The following is a 21,776-nucleotide window of genomic DNA, read 5'->3' as shown; positions in this document are numbered from 1 at the left end:
GCAGCGGGGGGTCCTTCCGCGCTCCGGGTCTTCGGCGGCAATTCTGCGGCGGGTCCTTCATTCGCTCCAGGACCCGCCGCCGAAGTGCCCCGAAGACTGGGAGCGCGGAAGGACCCCCCCGCCGCAGAATTGCTGACGACGACCGGGAGCGCGGAAGGACCCCCGCCTAGGACGCCAAAAACCCTGGCGCCGCTCTTGTCTATGTGCCCATATCAACAGGTCAAATTTGGCATTAACTTACTCCAGGTTGACACTCGTGTAACTGGGGGGCAGAATTTATTCCTTCCCCTTCCAATCGCTCTTAAAAGGAAATTGTTCATGTGAAAATCCCTTTCTGATGTGCATTACTCTTATCCTATGTTGTAGATCGGGAAGCTGATGGACTTGCCATCAGTCAGTGACAGAGCCAGGAATAGAACCCAGGAGACCGGACTCTTTGTCTACTATGCTAACCAGAGTGGGCTGACATTTTTCTAATGGACGACACTTCCCTTGGACATGCTGGTTTGAAAACATTCTGTGGGAACATGTCAATTCTGTCGAAGGTTTGGATAGAAACCAGGCAGGCAACATGTGGAGCCAGGGAAGAGGCAGCAGCCTCCTGGGGCTTCCCGACTCCCCTGGGAGTGTGGCAAGCTGCTAATTGCCTGACTTCCTGGGTGGCTGCCTTGCTGTGCTAACTAGATTCGCCAGGGAGCTGGGGCACTCGGGAGCAAGCCGACAAATTCCGTTTTGGTTCTCCTCAAATGGCTTTCTTCCTCCCGTGAAAAATGTTGAATTTTTGACTTTTTCGTCCAGATTCGGGATGAAATTTGATCCCAGAAACATGAACATTTTTAGTGGGAGGGAAATTCCATTTTCTGGGCAGCTTTAATGCTAATGACAGCACTAGACTTTCAAATCAATGAGAAAATAATAATAATAAAATAATAATAAAAAGTTGGTCTGTTGACTTCTAGAAGAGAGATGCTAGTTATACCTAACGTTACTTCTTATGTTTTTTAGGGAGGCAGTGTGGTCTAGTACCCAGGGCACTAGGCTGAGAGTTAGAAGACATGGTGCCTCTTCTCAGCTCTGCCAGTGCCCTGCTGTGTGACCATGGGCAAGTCACTTCACCTCTATGGCTATTTCACTTCACACCCTTTGTCTGTCTTCACTATTTAGAACTTAAGCTCTTTGGGGCAGGCATGGTCTCTCACTGTATCTCTATACGTCACCTAGCACAATAGGGCCTGAACCTTGGTTGGGATCTCTAGGTATAATATTGTTATACACATATTAATATTTCTCCTTCTCTATCTTTTTTAAATTACTGGTGTTACCCCCTTTGCCCAATTATATTTTGATTGCCTTACAACACATTAGTGCAGTGTCTATCCCACAAGAACAGATTCAGAAAGTGTCAATTCTTGCTGACTAAGTGATTTCACTCTATTTTGGAAATTCTTTCTTTGGAGAAAGCAAAAACCTGAAATAGCCTTGCTTTCTGCTGCCAGTTTGCTTCCTCCTGAAAGCTCAGCTCTGATACAGCACCTGGTGATCCTCAAGGACCATTTTTTTTTTCTTTAACATTACTTTTTCAACAGAATTGTTTCTGAAACAAGACAATCATGTGATTAATTCAAAGTTCCACCGGCATTTAAACTGACTCCCGGCACTCTCTGTATCTGCCCACACGACTTTCTTAAACTTCTCTAATCCCGGGGGTGGGAAATCACTTAATGGTAGATAACTACAATAGTGTTCACAAAGTAAATCCCAGAAAGTGTGTTAGCCAATGCTTCACGCTGCATTTAGCCATAAGCATAAGCTCAATGATCCTCCAGTTGTGGTAACAGCAAATAAAAAAGACGGATGACTTCCTGGAGCTACTGTCAGTTGCTGAGTTTTATAAGTATCATTTTTTCAAATATAAGTTTAAATGTTTCCTGATCTTGCTGTATGACCACAGAGGTCCCAGTCCTGCCAGTTGCTGTGCACGTCTTTAGAAGGTGCCAAGTATCTTCACCTCCCAGTGAAGTCAGTCAGCAACTTGCAGCATCTGGGTTGCCCTTTCCTCTCTCCACAAAATCACTGGTTCTGCAGTTAATAATGCAGAAAACTTGTCATGCAGCATCCCTGGATTGCCCTGCCCAAAGTATTTCTGTTGATTGGATTAGAGACCTATCTGTCAGTCACTGACGCATGAGGTCAGCTGGTCAGCCGTTTCCTTGCTGAAGAAGATTTTAGATTCTTTTCTTCTCCTCTTTGGACTGTTAGCCCTCACGCTGAACTCCACTTCATCACAGGAGAACCTGGATGAAAATAGCTGGAGCCAGCTCTGATTTCCTCTGACTTTAATAGAAGGGCGCGCAGCACAATACACAAGACGGATATCCTCTCCTCGGCTCTGTGCATTCACTCATGTGGGTGTTTCAAACAGAGCTCACAAATCCCACAGGTAAAAACAGGATTCATAGTGAGGAGAGCGGAGACAATTCTGGACATGAACCCGAGCCGGCTACAGGGCTGGAAAGGAAAAGGCTGGCTGCAAAGGAGGATTGTGCAACTTTCTGAAATATTACGTTTAACTGTCAGAGCCCTGATTTTCAGAAGCGCTGTGTTCTCACTATTCCATTCAAAGTCAATGGGAGCTACAGATGTAGGCCTCTGTTGGTCTTAACTTTTTTTTTAATGGGCCTGCAAAATTATCTACCCTCTACCTATGCTACCACTGTCACTGTGATCACCCCCCATCATTGACAGCTGAGATTAACCTAGCAACTCTTCAAGGGAAAGAGCCCGGAGCCACAGGCCAGGCTCAAGCCTAACTCATCTGAAGTACCCCAGGCAGATACTGTATGTCTAGTTGTTCCTGATGACAGTACATGACAGTTAAACATTATTCCTGGGGGTGAGAGCTGAGCCAAGGACAGCGTCTTGCTTGAATTCCTGCCTTATAGCAAAGAATTATTAATACTTAACATAATAGCTTTCTTCCCCCTAAATGGAGACAACGGTTTAATTTAAACAAAGAAGAGAAGAGTGTCTGCGAAACTGGACTTTGAAATGAACACATTTAGGACCTGCATGGTGGGCCTCTGCTGCCTCCCAAGAGACCTAGAGTGAAATCCTGGCTCCATTAAGACAATGAAAAAACTTCCATGTGGCCAGGATGTCACCCGTAGGTTCAGCTGCTAGGAGCAGTCTCTTGCTCCCTGGACTGGAAGGCACTGCAGCACCCCCTTGGGTCACCCCCATGAGGGAATACACCCTCCACACCACTGCAATAAACTTTGTACAAAGTATGCCTTGTGAGGTGTCATTTGAAAACTCATAATTTGCTGGTCAGCATTGTCCTGATAAAATATATGTGGCAACACTATATGTGAAGTTATAAGATTCCCCTGTATGATGGTATTAACACAGGTTCCAAACCCCACAGCCCTGCCCACGCAGAAGTCAGCAAACAGGTCTGTCCTAAACAAAGGAATGTGTGTTTGCCTTAATTTGCATTTACACAATAAACAGAATCATCAAGCAGGAAGGGAAAACAAAGGAAGCTCAGACAGGTGAAAAAACCCAGCAGGGAAAATCCTTCCACATAGACTCTTTATCTTCTGGTTCTCAGCTGGAAATGTTTTTCAAGAGGGGGACTGAAACTATAAAAAGGAGGGAAAAACACCCTCAGGCACCCCCTTCTCTCTCCCTGCTCACCTCATTTTCCAAACCTAAGAAGAAAAGAGGAAACAGCCATTGGACTCTGGGGGAGGGGGCCTGAGCTGAAAGTTTGGTCAGTAATCTGCTGGGGTATGCGGTATGAAAGTTTGCTTTGCAACAACAATAGTTTCTTAAGTAGATATTAGAAAGCGCTTTGTCTTCATTTTTCTTGTAACCATTTCTGGCTTTTATGCCTCATTACTTCTACTCACTTAAAATCTCTCTCTTTGTAGTTAATAAACTAGTTTTACTGTTTTATCTAATCCAGCATGTTTAAATTGAGGTGTCTGGGTAACTCTATTTAAGATAATAAACTGGCATATTATTCCCTTAAAGGTATAATGGACTTAATATATCTGTACTATCCAGAAGAGGGCTGGGTAGTGCAGGACATACATTTCTGGGGGTGTGTTGAGGTCACCCTGCAGTATAACCAAGGCTGGTGAGAGCCATGGTGTAACTGGCAGACACCTAGGGTGTGGCATGCATGCTAGAAGGCTGTTTGTGAGTGGCCCAGGTGGGCCATAGACATTGTAAGACATCCATGGTTGCAGGGCAGCGGTGACACAGCCCCCCACTAGTCTGGATTCTATCGCAGTATGTCACAACCCCGCAGCAATGTCCATGGCCAGCTGGCAAAGCTGAAGGGACAGGTCACCTGAGTGTTCATCCATCTTATGTCCCTCTTTCAGTACAGCAGCAGGGTCCCCCCAACCATCAGAATGTGGTGGTGCCCAGGGATGCTGACAGCCTCTTTAGCCCAGGAAGTTCCCCAAGACATGCGGCCTGCAGGAAGAAGCCCTCTGCTGAGGAAAAGTCTCTCAAATCCAATTCAAATACACTCCTAGGATGCTTTCCGCCGGTCCTGATGATTGTAGCAGCTTCCCGGGCTGCTGGAGTGTTAACAATGACAGAGTCTTTGTTTGTACTACATACACGCTCTTAGAAAAGCATGAATGGGATCCGGTTTCTGATTTATAGCTTTCAGGATGTTAAATCATTGACCCTTGCTGATAAGTCTCCACAGATCATGCTTTAAAGAAAGCGTTACAGGTTTCCTGCAGTGGCACAGAGGATCTAGCAGAGAGCTCATCAGACAGGAGGATCTGCTGCTGTTTAGGGCTCCAGATGGCACGTGACAATGAAGTTAGTTCTATCTCCAGAGGCGCCGAGAGCTTGGTTCAAGTTAGACGGATAGTAGTTTTTAAACACCAGAACATGAACCGTTTAGGGATTTGCTAGTTTAGTTTAATCCTGGATGTGGCTGCCAGAAATGACTGAAAATTTTCACAGGAAAGAGCGAATTATAACTGCCACTGCCAAGGGGAATCTTCTCTGCTCTTGGGTTAGGTGCTGGTATCTCATGGGCTCTCAGTGTATTATGCTACCTACCCCTCTTTCTTATGATCAGGGCTCTGAGGTTTTTGCTGTGATTTTGTTTTTTTACTCAAAATCATGGGCTGGTCATGGATTTTGTTTTAAGGACAAATCAGTTCTCTTTTACCCTTAGAGATAATCTCTCTGCCAAGTTCAGCCTTTGGTGATTTTGCTGGAAGACTTCTTGGGAGTCAGTCTTGCAAGAGGAAGCATGGGCTTGTGGTTAAGATACTGGGCTGGGACTTGGGGCTGAGACTCTGCCAGAGACTCCCAGTGTGCCCTGGGGCAACTCACTTCAGTCTTCAGTGTTGCAGATCCCCCGCGGTAAAATGGAGATGATGGCTTTGCCTTTCCCTCCGCCCTATGTCTCTCTTGTATATTTAGACTGTAAGTTCTTTGGGGCAAGGCTGGGCCCCAGTCTTGGTGTGGTCTCTAAGCACCACTGTAACATTACTATTAATCAACTACTCTATATTTCCTTCCAGCCTCACTGAGGCTACGTCTTCACTACGGGGGGGGGGGGTCGATTTAAGATACGCAAATTCAGCTACGCGAATAGCGTAGCTGAATTCGACGTATCGCAGCCGACTTACCCCACTGTGAGGACGGCGGCAAAATCGACCTCCGCGGCTTCCCGTCGACGGCTCTTACTCCCACCTTCGCTGGTGGAGTAAGAGCGTCGATTCGGGGATCGATTGTCGCGTCCTGACGGGACGCGATAAATCGATCCCCGAGAGGTCGATTTCTACCCGCCGATTCAGGCGGGTAGTGTAGACCTAGCCTAGGACTGCTTCCTCAAATTCCTGCTCCTGATGCCCTAGCCCCTGGCATCTACCTCACACTGCAAGGACATATAGCAGCATAGTCACCTAGCATCATCTTCACCCCCTAGGGCAGAAACCAGAGCAAGAACTACTACAAAACCACAAGAGGTTTAAAAAAAAAAAAAATCACATGACCCAAGGAAAAATACAAATATTCAAAGGATCAGAGATTCCCATACACCTGTGCCTAGCTTGTGTATTTAACCAGCAGGAAGGTAACGGAAAGATGAAACAAGCCCATAAGTTGCCTCCAGTAAAATGCCAGTTGTTGATATTGTCCACGCAACCGCCAAAGCCACAACAACTCACCTAAGCAATACTTGAATTTTCCTCATTCAGTAGCTGAAAGCAGGGATAAGTACATAATGATACAACAAGGGAGTGTGGACTGTTGGTTAAAGCAGGTTCTGGGTCTCAGGACTACTGGTCTCTATCTACTGTAGAGCTAGATACCACAAGGACTAGCCCTATCACGGACTTGCTGCATGACCCTTGGACTAGTTAGTTAAACTCCAGGCCTCAGTTCCTTCATGTGTGAAATAAAGGAACGAATGGTAAATGTGGCAACGTACCTCCCATAGTTTAATTAGTTATTTATTTGTGGAAGTGTCTTGAGTCCCTTAAATGATGCTTGACAGCATGCAAGCACAGAGTGCTATTACAATCATCCAGCATTGGAGTGAGCTAGAAAACAAACTCCTTGAACAGCACTTGAGCACTGTATAACAGACCTCGTTGCTGGAACATGTGCATATACAAGGGGATAAATAATGATACAGTTTAACATCAGCTTGTCTACCTATAGAAGTCACAGGTGACACATTACACATAAATCTCTCTCTTATTTTTTCAGACTCCTCCTCGCTCTGAAATCTGTGCATCAATAAGCCAGCCTTGGCTACGATTCTCATTATATATGCCTGCCCTCTCATTGACCCAGAATTGTGAAAGCAAAGCCCTCTTTTCATTGTAAACCCACTGGAGAGCAAGGCTCAAAAATCACTTAAAACTTTGTGTAATGGAATTTCTCTGTTAATTATAGTCAAGATTTCCCCCATCTGTTAGCACGAGCAGGAAACAAGAGCGGAGATTTCTTGCACCCAGAAGGGTCTACAGGTTAGCTTTCACGTTTACCACGTTACTACAACAGATATTTCATAATACAGAATACAATGGACATACACAGCGGAGGAGCTGCATCACATGGAAGGCTTTCTGCTGGCAGCTTTAGAGAACTTGGGGCAAATTCCATCCCTGCGTAATTTCCTTTCTTCAGAGACATGGAGTTTCATGAGATCTGCTAGTCTCTGAGGCTGAGCACAGGGAGAACCAGAAGGGGACGGGCAGTTCATTAAATAGAAATTTTTTATTTGTACTGAATATTGCACCTTCTTCTAATGTGAAAGTGCTTTACGCACGCGTTCATTGGGGATCACAACAAAACAAGCAGGTAGGTAAGTCAGTATTATCATCCCCATTTTATAAACTTCAAAGTACTTCACTCCAGTAAGTCAACGCAGTTGGGAAACTGGAGTCCAGCGAGATACAGTGACTTGCCCAGGGTCAGACCATGAGTTGGTAGCAGATCAGAACCCAGAAGCCTTGACTCCTCATCTCCTGCCATTTGATAGAATTCTACCTACCTTCCGAGTAAACAGCATTAGGGGGTGTGAAGTTTTGACCTCACTGGAAACCTCCCAACTCAGCAAAATCACAAAGAGAAAGATTCAGCTCCACAGAGTCATTATTTTCCATAAAAAGGGACAAGAGTAAATGGAAAAAATGGGAGGAATCTTCCAGGACACTTCCCCACTCAAAATACTGGAGCAGACAGTCAGTGAAGTTCCACTGAAGCCAATGATCTACACCCATTTGCACCAGCTGAGCATCTGGCTACAGCACTGAAGGAAGAGTTAACAGCAGACAATCAAGAGAAGATGGTCACTTTTCTTGAGAGGAAGAATCCTCTAATCGTTAAAGAGCAAGAGTGGGAACTAGGACTCCTCAGTTTTATTCCTGGCTCTGCCAGTTGGTAAGAGTAACCTTGGGCAGGTCACTTAATTTCTCTGTGCCCTATCTGAAAAACGGGGATGATACTTACTGCAGGGTTTAATTAGCATTCCCAAAGTAGCTGAAGGTCTGGAGTTTGAAGGTGATGCCTGATTATTGTTATGTTCATAAGAACTGTACATACTCGATATTAACACAATAAAAACCATATAAAGAGGTCACCCTTATTGGACAATCTCCTTTCTTAAGACACTGGCCTGAAGTATCCCAGATGTAGTGAATAATGAATACACCCCTCTTCATGAGAAAGTCACCACGAGGAATCGATTGACTTTTGTGGGTCACTGGAGCAGTTGATAAGACAGTGTTCACTGGAGTTTGTTTCTTTAAACAGAAGCACAAACCCTTTCAGTGAATGATCAGCTAGTGACGCAAATCTCACCAATGTGAGGCTAACTTGCAAAGCCTTCTGAGCAAGGAATGCTCTCAGGGTACATCTACACAGCAACTAGACACCTGCGGCTGGCCTGTGCCAGCCGACTCAGGCTCACGGGGCTCAGGGTCCGTGGCTGTTTCACTGCTGTGTAGACATCTGGGCTTGGGTTGAAGTCTGAGCTCTAGGACCCTGTGAGATGGGAGGATCCCAGAGTTTGGGTTCCAGCCCAAGCCCAGCAGTCTACACAGCAATGGAACAGCCCCGCAGCCTGAGCCCTGCGAGCCCAAGTCAGCTGACACGGGGCAGCCAAGGGGTTTTCTTTGCTGTGCAGACATACCCTCAGGTTCCTGGAGACTGGCTCACACCTGAATGTTCACCACAGCTGCTATTTCATATTCTTTTGGGGGGGATGGAGTGTTCTAGCTGACGACGTCACAGTAATGGCAGCAGCCATTGCAGGATGGCACAGTAGCACTTTAGCAAGATCTTCTCCCTCCTTGGCTTGTGGCTGCACCAAATCAAAGCAGAGGGCGTCAGGGGCTCACTGTATGTAAATCAGAGTGCCAGCATTTTTGCCAGCTGGATTAAGGGTAGATATATGGCAAGAAGGAATGTCAGACAACTGCCACGTGTTGTTTGCCCAAAAGTCTGACTCAGCCCCAGGCACTGCGCACAGCCAGCCACAGGATTGGAAACAAGCAATGCAAAAGTATAATAAAGCGATGAATTCCAGCCACAGCAGAAAAGGAAAGCAGAATGGCAAGGAAAGTACATTGCAAAGAAAGATGTGATTTCAATGACAGGATGTGTGCGTAACATACACCGTCAGCAACAAAATGAAAAGGACGGCCGCTCCCACATCACCACCACAAAGCATTTCTGCACATAAATGAAGCATCAAATTCTCCTCTCTGCAGAGTACAAAAAGGGAGCCTGTGCCCATACAAAATAACATCACCGGCTGGGGTACAACATTGTTACATGCTATGGACAATGCCGTAATGTGGCAAGAGGCTTTCCATATAATCCTCATCCACCTGGTCCTTTTCGCTAAGGGCATCCTTGCCATCCACCACCCTCTCAGCTCACGGAGTGATGCTATGGCTGTCAATGCCTGTTTGTTTCAATCAAGGTGACCTTTTCCACTTTCCCTGGGAAGAGGCACATCAGTCACGACTACACCTGTGGTGCTGAACACCTGCTTGGAGTAGACAGAGGACAGACAGTTTAGGTGAGATACATGGACCTCCCATCAGCCTGGGTCAGCCTTAGCTGAGAAGTGAGAGAGTCCCTGCCATCATTTCCCAGAAGCTCCCTTCCTCCACATGTGATGTCCGGGGCTCGAACCTAGGCCTGTGAGTTCCCAGACATCCTGGCCTCCAGCCAATGTCTTCTGAAATCTGGTGGGTCAAGGAGCTAGTAGAACTACAGCCTCAGCCAAGGCACCACCCACAAAAGCCCTGATTGGAAGATCGCCTCGCCAGGCTCCACCGATTGGCCCAACCATGCTATTTAAGCCAGACAAAGGCACAGTAAGTTGTCTGAGCAACCAGGTGATTCCCTGTTGCTGCTGCATTGGACCCTGCGCTTGTGCCTACTTCCTGCATTTGGCACCCTGTACCCAACCCTGTTCCTGATTCCTGCTCCGCTCCTGGCTCCTGCCTCACCCCTGCCTTTGCTCCTGCTCTATCCCTAGTCCTGGCCTCTTCTCTGGTTCCCACCCCTACAGCTTGCTTCCAACCATCAGTTACCAGTCCTGGTTCGGACCCCTGGCTCGGACTTCTGACTCTGGTTTGACCCTTGGCTCTGGCATTTGGTATCTAACCCTGGCCCCACCCCTCAACTTCGATTCCTGTCCCTGATTCTGACTCGACCCCTGGCTCTGGTTGACTCTGGTGCTGACCCTCAACTTCGTTCCCCGACCTGAATGCCTGCTCCACCCACTACACCTACTCTGACCATTCAGACCGCCTAGGGTCCTGGTCCCTAACATGTCAGCCAAGTGCTGGTATTTTAGTTGCCAGAGCATTAAGAAAAATGCCGATGGGACTTTGGGGCTGGCACCACATGTGCACTGCTGAACTGAGCTGTTTTCAGCAGATAACTAACAGGTTAAAAGGTCCCACAGCCTATCAATCCCATAAGCCAGCCAGCCTCCCTGAAAAACGGTGAGCTAAGCTGAGCCCAAACATTCAAGACTGAAGGGCCACATCTCATGGATCCAGCCCATCAGAGATGTGGAAAGAGGTAGGTCCTGACAGGGCCGGCTCCAGGCACCAGCAAAGGAAGCAGGTGCTTGGGGCGGCCAATGGAAAGGGGAGTCACGTCTGGGTCTTCGGCGGCGGGTCCCTCAGTCCCTCTCGGAGGGAAGGACCTGCAGCTGAATTGCCGCCGAAGAATGAAGCGGCGTGGTAGAGCTGCCGCCAATGTGCCGCCGATCGCGGCTTTATCTTTTTCCTCTCTCCCTCTTCCCCCCCCCCCCGGCTTCACCGCTTTAGGCGGCAAAAAAGCTGGAGCCGGCCCTGAGTGAGAGAGCCTGCTCTAACCCTCCTTGGCCAAACAAATAATCAGGAACGGCATGTGCCTTGTGCAGGCAGGGAACAAAGAGGGTATGTTGAAGGGGCAGGCAGGCCTAGGGACTCTAAGATACCCTCTCCCAGAAAGCAAATAATCACATATTAACCATGTGATGAGCTGCAAAACAGCATAATAAACCAACACAGACATTCAAACCTATGCTCTCCATCAGCGGGCAGCCGGTGCCTAGGGGACAATCCCAATTTCCCTGGTTATATATCATTATTATGGTCTAAATGCCAGGGCTATCAGTTTATTTTTTAATTGACTTTGCTTTTCTATAGAGTTCTTGGACATGGTACAGTAAACCCAATGCTGGGTGTACTGATAAAAAAGTCACCCGTGATAATCAATGATCTGCACACACACAAATCATTACCGTCCGGGTTGTAAGTGCAGCTGTTACAGCTGCAAGCCAGGCAGATCGATGCCAGCAATTTTCCTCTGCTTCCTAGACGGTGTAGTTGAGTCAGGGCTCATATTGGATTAAAGCAACTTTCAGCTATTTATTTCCATGTGTTTAGCATCAAGAGCTGTGAGATATGCAGCAACAAACTTGGGCTCTGGCAGACCAATGGGGGACACAAATACCAGCGGTGAGGACCCTCCACGGATAATGCCCAGCTTTCTTCCATTTAAGCCAGAGAGCTGTCTCCTCAAATGCCCATCACCTCCTCAAGTGCCTCACCAGATCTTGTAGGAAGGGAGATCTTGTAATTAGGGCACAGAGATCTGGATTCAAGTCAAGACTGTGCCATAGACTTTCCTGTGTGACCTTGGGCAAGTCGCTTCAGCCCAGATCCACAAAGGGACTTCAGAGGAGGCCTCTGAGCACAACTATCGGATTCAGGCCCCACAGGTGAGATAGATTGGGGAATGCCTGTCTGCACCTGCCTTTAGGATCATGCTGGGCTTAGGCGTGAAATAGGCCACCTAGATGCCTGCCTGTGCCAGCAGTGCACTTGCCCCCAGGGAGAAACTTAGATGCCTCGGGAATTTTTACAGTGAAAACGTTGGTGCCGAGTGAGTTTAGGGACCTACAGGGCGAGGTGGCAGCCAAGTGAAGGGTTTTGCGGACTGCAGCAACACATTCTAGTCTTCAGGTACCTAAATCCCTTTGGGGATCTTGGCCTTCACCTCCCTGAGCCTCATCTCCCTGTCTGTAAACGGGGATAAAGATCCTTCCTTTCTCCTCTTTGGCCTGTCTTGTCTATTTAGACTGCAAGCTCTTCAGGCCAGGGACTGTCTATGTACACTCCCAGCACATGGGCTCTGATGTTGGTCCAAGATTGTAGGTACTACAGGAATACGAACAACAAACAATAATAATCTCAACCGCTGGGGAATCGCATAAGGAGAGAGGTAGTCTCTGACGTACTAAGAATCCAAACCTTTTAGAGCTTTATGGGTTAAAACTAGGTAGGGACAGTGCCTGGGGAATGAGCATTTGTTAAACTGAGCTTTTAAAACAGAAGGAGAGATAGAGATGGATATTAACCGGATGGTGCCTAGAAAATTATATCGGTCTGTTGTAACCATGAAACACTTGCATAAACAAACACAAAAACCACTGCCCTCTCTTCACTTACACTTTTCTTTTCTATAATTAATTGGGCAAGAATGGAACTTGGGAAAAGCTCAACTATGGTCAGAATTCCTGGACTTCTTTCTAGTAATAACACACTGGGAGCAGCTGCAAATATCTAATTACCTGCAGCATGTTGAGAAGCAGGCTTCGGAACTTGGTCCCCTCCACCATGAAGAGCGCCATTTTGTCACAGAGCTTGGCGGCTGTGGAGGCGAAGCTGCGGTCCGTCACCGCTTTCTGGTAAATGGTCTTGACGATCTCGCCCAGCATCTCCTCGGAGTTGGTGGAGTTCTGGGCCTCCTCCATGAAGGTGGTGAGCTTGGAGTCCACATCACTGCTGTTGTTCCTCATGCTGTTGAGGATTTCAATTAATTTGTCCATTTTGTTCTTTTGGGGGTTGGTTGCCTCCACCGGCACTTCGTCCTGGTCCGTGAAAAGGGAAAGACAAGGCATCTGTTACACAAGGAAAAAACAGACATATCAGCCCTTGTTCTTTCACAGAAAACAGGGGGTAGGGGGTGATGGGAGTCATACAATCAGATCTAAATCTAGGCATGTTCTAGTGGCATACTCTAGTGGTCTGAGGTCCGGAGTGGGAGCCAAGAACTTGGGAGCGCTAATTACTGCTCTGACAGGGACTCCATCTATGACTCCTGTGCAAGTCATATCACATCTCTGTGCCTCAGCGTCCCCATGTGATAGATATACCTGTGTACCTCAGAGGTGTGACATTTACTAAGTGCCCATGAACCAGGTTTGCCTGCAGAGAAAAGCCATAGCTACCGATACTGTGAACACACTGACTCAGCATGACCCTGCTCAGGCACCTGGAAATACCAAGGTGACATGGGTGTCAGGGTTTGTATAATTTTTGGTGGTGCCCAGAACAGGTCCAAGCAGAGTCGTTCCGTCCATAGGACGGACTGGGGCAACCGCCCCAGGAGCTGCACTTTGGTGGGCCCCGCGCTATGGGGGGCTGTGGGGTCCAGGGTGGCCTGGGGAGTTAGTGGGGGGCCTGGTGCTGGCAGCAGCGAGAGACCCAGCCCCAGCCCGCCCCTGCTCCACCAGCTCCCAGCATCGCTCAGGGGAGGGGGTGGAAGCCAGAAAGAGGCAGGGCGGGGGCTGGGGGGAAGGAGTGGAATGGGGGTGGGGAGGGGGTGGAGCAGGGGCGGGAAGGGGTGGAAGAAGTGCGGACTTGGGGGAAGGGGTGGAATGGGGATGGGGCAGGGGCGAAGCAGGGGCGGGAAGAGGTGGAGCGGGGACTTGGGTGAAGGGGCAGAGCGGGGGCAGGGTAGAGCGGGCTGGGGACGGGTTGCTTGCTGCTGCCAGCGCCAGGTCTCCCACTAACCCCCCAGGCGACCTGGACCCTGCGGGCCCCAGAAGTGCAGGCCCCCCAAAGCATGGGGCCCGGGGTGGTTGCACCGGTCCATCCTATGGACGGGAGGGCTCTGAAAATATAAGCCCAAACATTGGTGGAGCTGGGCCCACGTTCTTGAATATTGGTGGAGCACGGGCACCACAGGCCCATATAACTCACCGCCTATGCAAGGTCACACTGGGCATATGCAGGCATTAGCATAGTTACTTCCCAATTTGGGTAGCATGAGACCTAGCTTTGCAACAGGGAAGCTGTGGGGATTACTTAATGTTCATAAAGTATCTGGACGGTGGAAAGCGCTATGGATATTCTAGTCAAGCCCCTCCCATAACTTTCTGAGCAGCTCACAGTGATTAGCAGTAAGCACTTGAGGTTTCTGCAACATATTGCAGGCAACAGAGAACTTTGAATATTCAGTCACTGACTAGTAGAATGCTATAAGGTGCTAGCTCTGCTTAAAGGAGCCAGGAAGGCAGGTTTTTCTGTTGCTTTTGTGCAGCAAGTGCTGCATGAGAGTCAGCCATGTTATGCCGTACCCTCTCTCTCTTCCACTCCTCTCACTTTCCCTTCCTTATTAGTGGTAGTAGGCTGGGCCCAGTAGACGTTGCTCCTTTCTCCCTCTGATGTTACAAACTTACAGCCCATATGCTCTGGTCAATGGGAAGAAGGTTAGCCTGATGGTTTAAGGCACTGGGCTGAGACTCAAATCTTCAATCAATTCCTGACTCTGCCAAACACTTTCTGTGTGATGCTGGGCAAGCCCCTTGATCGCTCCATGTCTCAATTTCCCATCTGTAAAGTGGGAATAATGCTGCTTTCCTGGCTTATGGGCTTTTATGAAAATAGATTCACTAGTATTTGTGAGGTGCTCAGATTATAGGGCTACAATGCCACAGAAGTACCTAGATCTGGATAGACATTGAACAACCTAATCAAGACTATCACATGCTATATATGCACAATGTGAACCAATTGCAGTTACTACAAGAGCTCTAACTCTTTCATCTCCTGGCTTTTGTGCATTTTAATGAATAACATTACCACTCATAGTATTGCAGCTTTTTAACATTTAATTATGCTGTGAAACTTTTTGCTAGGGACAGACATGCAGTGGACATCTCACATTTGCTACGAGCTGATCGCCTCTCTTTCTTTTTTTCCATTGACAAAACATCGTGCCACACTCTATGAAAGTGCCCTGAAACCTTTAGCAAATTCCAGGTGTGGCCTTGAAACCTGATGGGTGGAGCTGTCAGAAGGCCAGCTGTGTAAACTCAATGCTGGACATGGGGCATAAACATAACTTGGCGTTTACCTGGAGTATTGCTCTCACATGACACCAGGCTCCTAGAAGCTATGATTATGGGTTTGATCCTTCAAACCGTCTCTTCTCATGTAAATAGTCCCACAGAAGCCAGTGAAATTGCTCACACGAGTAAGGACTGTTTAGGTGAGTGATAATTTGCAAGATCAGACCCTACATTAGGTCTCAGGAAAGAAACTTGCAAGTGAGTATTTTAAAACAGTTTGCATATCATCTATGTTTTACAGGAGAATATTAAGAATTAAAATGGTCTACATCGCACTGCATACATACAGATACACAGACATATACAAATGGGTATGCACACAAACACACAACAGAGCTGTTTATGTTCATGTTTGTTTCATTTCATATACTAGATATGCTCTGCATATTTGTGTTTATTTTTTACTACACATTTGGATATTTTTGCTGAAAATTCATTTGTGTGGATTTTTTCAATACGCACAAATACACTTACAACAAAAATCCTGCATTCTCTAGGGTGCACGTGGACGGATTATCTATTAAACCCTCAGAAATTTGCAACTTTGTCTCCAGAAATGATTTCTCGTCCATCACTTGCACACACAAGTTTTATTATTGTTGAGTTGGTCAAGAGAAGGGGGAAGGATAAGGGTGCTTTCATATATTTATCCATCTATCTAGATAAATGGATATCAGGTTTAAGTAGCTAAATCTATCTCTCCAGTGTTCAAAGTCTGAATTCTGCACTCAGTATCTAGATCAGGGCTGGGCAAACTTTTTGGCCTGAGAGCCGCATCGGGTTTCATAAATTGTACGGAGGGCCGGTTAGGGGAGGGGGTCGTGGCCCGGCCCCCACCTCCTATCTACCCTCCCCACCCAGACTCCTGCCCCATCCAACCCCCACATTCCCTGATGCCCCCCCCCGGGACCCCTGCCCCATTGACACCCCCCCGCTCCATATCCCCGGGCTGTCCACGGACCCCCGCCGTCCCATCCAACCCCTCCTCTCCTTCCTGACGGTCCCCCCGGGACTCCTGCCCCATCCAACCACCCCTTCTCCCTGACTGCCCCCTGGAGACCCCTGCCCCCATTCAACCCTCTGTTCCCCCCCGACCCCTATCCACACCCCCACCCCCTGACCACCACCCCGAACTCCCCTGCCTTCTGTCCAACCCCCCTGCTCCCTGCCCCTGTACCGCGCTGCCTGGAGCACCGGTGGCTGGTGGTGCTGGAGCCGTGCCCCCCGGCTGGAACCGGGCCATGCCGCTGCCGCCACCATGCAGCACAGAGACCGGGTCAGGCCGGGCTCTGCGGCTGCGCTGCCCCAGGAGCTCATAGCCCCGCCGCCCAGAGCATTGCGCTGGCAGCGGAGCGAGTGAGCTGATGCTGCGGGGGAGGGGGAACAGCGGGGGAGGGGCTGGGGGCTAGCCTCCCAGGCCAGGAGCTCAGGGCAGGATGGTCCCGCGGGCCGGATGTGGCCCGCGGGCCGTAGTTTGCCCACCTCTGATCTAGATTCTGGAAGAGACACACAGCCACATTTTAGAACACTCCAGAAACTCAACTGGCATTTGCAAATAGGCTGGGAAATGCACGTGCTCCTGATTTGGGCTCATAAACCCGCATCTTCATGCAGTGTTTTCTGCAGGGGGGGGTTTTCACAATTCCTCCTTTGAAAACTCGGCCTTAACATGAACACCAAACAACAGGTCAGGTGCAGTTAGATAGAGAGACTCAGCAGTGTGTCAGTAAAAGGCCCGACAAAGAACCACAAAAACCCAGCCACCCACCAGAAGAAATGTTGACTTTAGGAGAGGAGACGATAAGTTTGGCTGTGCTCAGGAACAAGGCCCCATGTACGTGTGTGAAAGGATCAACAGTTGAGCTTTTAATACAGGGAAATTCAGCTCCCCACAGGAATAGTACCTTTTCTTTTAGTCTCCTTCGCAGTCTGTCTTTGGAAGACTGGAGCAAATTGACCTTTGGCCTTTCCCCGATGCGCTCATGAACACTGTCTCTCTGCTTGGGTTCTGGTTCCTGAATGTACTGCTGAGACGGTCTCTCCACGACCTCCGTGCTCCGGTACATCTCCAGGGGGATGTGCACTGTGCAGACGGAGGCGTCCTCGATTTTCAAACTCTCAGTCTCTTTGGCATTTCTGTGCGTTTCCTTGTCGTTGGGTGAGTGCTTCTGGTTGTGGTGCCATCGCCGGTTTTGGCTGTAGCCGTGGTGGCCTGGCCTCCCTGAGGAGTGAGGGGGTTGGCCTCCCTGGTAGAGTTTCTGGTGTTCCCTGTTGTGTTTGGCAGTACCTTGCTGATGATCCGTGTGCTGCTGCTGTGATTTGTTTCCTCCAGGAGGCCTCTGTTGTCTCCTGCAAACACAAACAGACAAGTCAGCATGCTCAAGCCCCTCACCTTCTCCTACGTTCATCTGCACCAGGAGAGCACCAAACTTGCCACAACAGCTTCCCGAACAAGGGCTTTCCAATGGGGTAATTTGAGGCACTGACGAAGAGAGCGATTTCCTGGGGAGGTGCTCAGCCGTGCAGAGTAACACAGCAGCCATGCAATTGGAACATCTTAAAAAATGATCCCAAATAATAACAGTCCAACTGTGTTCGCATTACCCAAGCCCACAGCGCACTCTCATGCTGATCAATACATCTCGGAGCCCTGCTGGGACCCAACACCACTTCCATAGACTCCTGGATGATCACCACCAAGTGTCTTTCACATAATTCCCGTTCCCATGCTGGTTCTTTCCCTGGAGCTATGCTGCAGGGAGCTTGTAGTGGGGTGGTCACCCGCTCCTGCCTTAAAAGGCTTAAAACAGCCTGGGGAGAGGGCTGTGGCAGGGAAGGAAAAGCGGGGGCTGATTGGGGGAAGCAGCCTCAGCTGGGGGCCACGCCCCAATCAGGCTGTGGCTGGCTTAATGAGGGCCCAAGTGGTCCTTATAAGAGGGCTGGGGCCAGAAGCCAGAGGAGCACTCTCCCTCTAGCTCTTGAGGGAGAAGGGCCTGGCTGCCTGGAACTGAGAGGGTACCTAGACTGGAGCAGGGCTGGGGGAAGGCTAGAGGAGCTGGGGAGCTCCGGCCTGGAAACCCCCCAGGCTGCTGGCCTTGTTAAAGGCCAAGAACAGGTACTGGGGCTATAGAGAGGTAGCCTGGGGTAGGCGGAGGCAGGAGGTCCAAACCCCCCTCGCCGGTGATGAGTGGCACTTACACAGCAGTCTGCCCCAGGGAACGGGGGCTAGTTGACTGGCAGTAGCCATAGTCTTAGGCGAGGTGGGGATAGAGGGTGGGGGTTCCCTGAGGAGGGTATGGGAGGGGAGACCCAGATCTGTAGGGATACTGCCAGGGGGCAGCACCCAGGCCTGAATAGGGCACCGGGGTCCAGGAGGGACTCGGGCCCAGCGGCAAGCGGGACACCGGCCTGCAGAGGGCGCTCCGGAGGCTGGAAATGCTAATTCCCTGGACGACTAGCAGGAGGCGCCACAGGGGTGAGTCCCGCCCCGTTACAGAGCTAGACAGAGTTAGCAATCTCTTGTGCACCCTTGACCCTGTTCTCACACCACTATTCCCCCTCCTCTCCCATTTGTCTTTCCTTCCTGGTTAGAGTCAGCTGCTCTCACTTGTCTCTGCCACCTGCCCATGACTGTCCCAAACAAGTCTCCAAGCCTAACAATTCTATTGGTCTTAAATACAAATAGGTTTTATTGGCAGATTATAGAAATGGAGAGAAAAAGTATGACATCAAAAGGAATGTAAAAGAAAAACCACTAGACAAATGTTGCAGAATGTGTTGTTACAGGAGGAAGGATGGTCCAGTGGTTAGAGTCCAAGCCTCGGCCTTGGGAGGCTGGGTTCAAGTTCCTGCTTTGTCACAGACTTCCCATGCAACCTTGGCAAGTCACTTACCCTCTCCTGTGCTCCAGCCCCTACATCTGTAAAATGGGGTTAACAGCATTCCCTGCCTCACGGAAGTGTTGGGAGGATAAATACTTTAAAGATCGAGGCAGGTAGATACTACAGTAGTGGAGACAGATAGCTAACCCTAGGCTTCAGTAACAAAGATGGCTTTACAACACCCGAGAAACCTTACATATCATTGCGCCCCGTGTGTCTGATCTCTGCCAACTGGGTCTGTATTTCGCTATTGACCTGGCAGACTAAGCCACCTAGTCTCAGATAGTCTTTGTGTCTCACGTCTCACTAAAAGGTCTTCCCCCTCTTGTAGGGAAGAGCTCTGTGCGCCTTCCCAACAAAACAGGAGAGATGTTATATCGCCATCCAAGATGGTACAAAACCTGACACATGTCTGAACGTCCCCCAAGAAGCTGGGTTGGATTTTCAATTGAGTTAGGTGGTCAAGTCCCATTGAATGTCTAATTGCTTTGGTCCCCTTTGAAGGATTCCAGTTTGCTGCAGTCCCTTCTAGACCAAAGGTCTGAAGGGTTGGCTTCTCCCAACCTCAGCAGTAAAAACGTCTCTTTGGATAGAAGCCAGGCAAGGAAGAGATCTCAGGAAAACTTCTTCCCATAAGTTTATGGCAAAAGAAATTTTGGTTGTATCCCCACACTGTTCCACCAACGTGGAGCTCTCGGTTTCAAAGGGGCCTACTTCTGAGTTCTTTAAACTGTTCTCGTTCAGGTAGAAAGTTATTTGAAATGTAACAGGAGTTGCTAAAATTGAGCATCAAGAGACAAAATTAGATTTACCCAGGCACAGATGGGAATCAAAGTCCGCAAATGATTTGCCCAAGATAGCACAGCTAGTCAATGGGGAAGTCATCTATTCAACCCACAAGTCCTGGCTCTTAGACCCTTGCTCCAACTACTAGCTCCAACGAGAAGCTGCTGAACTTGAATTAATATGCAAACTAGATACCATTAACTTAGGTTTGAACGGAGACTGGGAATGGCTCGGTCATTACACTAATTGAATCTATTTCCCCATGTTAAAGTATCCTCACACCTTCATGTCAACTGTCCGAAATGGGCCATCTTGATTATCACTTCAAAAGTTTTTCCCTCCTGCTGTTAATAGCTTCTCTTAATTAATTAGCCTCTTACAGTTGGTATGGCTACTTCCACCTTTTTATGTTCTCTGTATGTATGTATATCTTCTTACTGTATGTTCCATTCTATTCATTCGATGAAGTGGGCTGTAGCCCACGAAAGCTTATGCTCAAATAAATTTGTTAGTCTAAGGTGCCACAAGTACTCCTGTTCTTTTTGCTGATACAGACTAACACGGCTGCTACTCTGAAACCTAGATTAGAGTATGTGTCTACCTGAAAATAATAAATAATAATATATGGAGATATACCTATCTCATAGAACTGGAAGGGACCCTGAAAGGTCATTGAGTCCAGCCCCCTGCCTTCACTAGCAGGACCAAGTACTGATTTTGCCCCAGATCCCTAAGTGGCCCCCTCAAGCACTGAACTCACAAGCCTAGGCTTAGCAGGCCAATGCTCAAACCACTGAGCTATCCCTCCCCAAAAGCAACAGTAAAATGAATGAAGTAATCTGGCCGCACATTCACTTGTGTCCACAGTCTGTATTTTCTCTAGAGGAGCAAATGTATCTGGCATGGGAAGTTTCCCACAAAGCAGACGCTATCATCCTAAACAACAAACAAACAAGTGTGTGCCTGTAACACTGAAAAGTGAGGACATTTCCCCTTGCTCCTCTCTACAGGAAGCTGACGCTGGAGGAAATTCCTGCCAGTAGATGCGGCCAAAGGGTGTCTTGCATTCTCCATCTGAACTTGGATATTTCAGATTTCCAAACGGGCTGTCAAGACAAGATTATCAGGGTTTGCAACACATGAAAAAAAAAAAGGGGAGGAAGTTTAAAGGCCTGTTTTCATAAAAAAGGACAGGATTTAGGGTATCCTATGACCTGTGTGGTTTTCCATTGCTTTAAACCAGGTTATCTTCAAGGCAATACCAGAATAGAGTTTAAAAAGATGCACAGGGATTTTTTTAATTATACCACATTGCATCCAAATCCCATTTAGCAGTTGTGTGCCTTTTACCAGGGTTATTTCCTTTACTCCACTGTTGATTATCCAGATAGCTGTACATCTAAATAGAAGCTCTTGCTCTTATCTAATCAGACTCTTTCCTCCAGCTCATTCAGTCTGGTGACTGTAACATGACAACTGCTTCCCCATGGCAGTGACATGTGAGGTCACCAGTTCTGGACTGTGAATGCATCAAGATGGGGGAGCAGACAGTTCTAAAAAGGAGGAGAGCCTCTATTTACAGTGCTGTCCCTTTAAAAGGAGACACCCCAGAGCCCTGGATTGTGCTGGCTTCTCAATGACTGCATTAGGGCTAGCAGTAAAACCAGCAGCAGTTCCCAGCATGCCCACGGTCCTTTTAACACTTGCTATGTTGTTTAAAAAGCATGCTGGATCGGCACTGTAAAATTCAGCACTTTTCAGGCCCGTGGGGTTGCAATGACGCAGCTTCACAATTTGCACTGACAGAAGGAGAGAGGCGGTAGGGAGTGGGGCAACTGTAACATTCACAAAACTGGCTTTGTAATGTTGTGTCTTTCCCCTTCTTTCTAAGCCCTTAAACCTCAACCCTC

General features: G+C 48.4%; 1 protein-coding gene across 5 annotated transcripts in view; it reads right to left on the bottom strand.

The window, feature by feature from the left end:
- Positions 1-21,776, bottom strand: part of CTIF (cap binding complex dependent translation initiation factor) — a 240,841-nt gene that overhangs the window by 81,498 nt on the left and 137,567 nt on the right. For 4 of the 5 annotated variants that reach the window (XM_024196380.2, XM_024196382.2, XM_024196381.2 and 1 more), the window contains 2 exons: positions 17,104-17,548; positions 12,635-12,964 (listed from right to left, as the gene is read on the bottom strand). In XM_024196380.2, the coding sequence (XP_024052148.1) occupies positions 12,635-12,964; positions 17,104-17,548 (775 nt within the window). The remainder of the gene's footprint in view (positions 1-12,634; positions 12,965-17,103; positions 17,549-21,776) is intronic. The other variant, XM_024196383.2, reaches the window with a different exon arrangement.

Source organism: Terrapene carolina, unplaced genomic scaffold (genome assembly GCF_002925995.2).
Source record: "Terrapene carolina triunguis isolate 2854851 unplaced genomic scaffold, T_m_triunguis-2.0 Scaffold69, whole genome shotgun sequence".
Taxonomy (NCBI): domain Eukaryota; kingdom Metazoa; phylum Chordata; order Testudines; family Emydidae; genus Terrapene; species Terrapene triunguis.
This window is presented reverse-complemented; position numbering and strand designations above follow the sequence as displayed.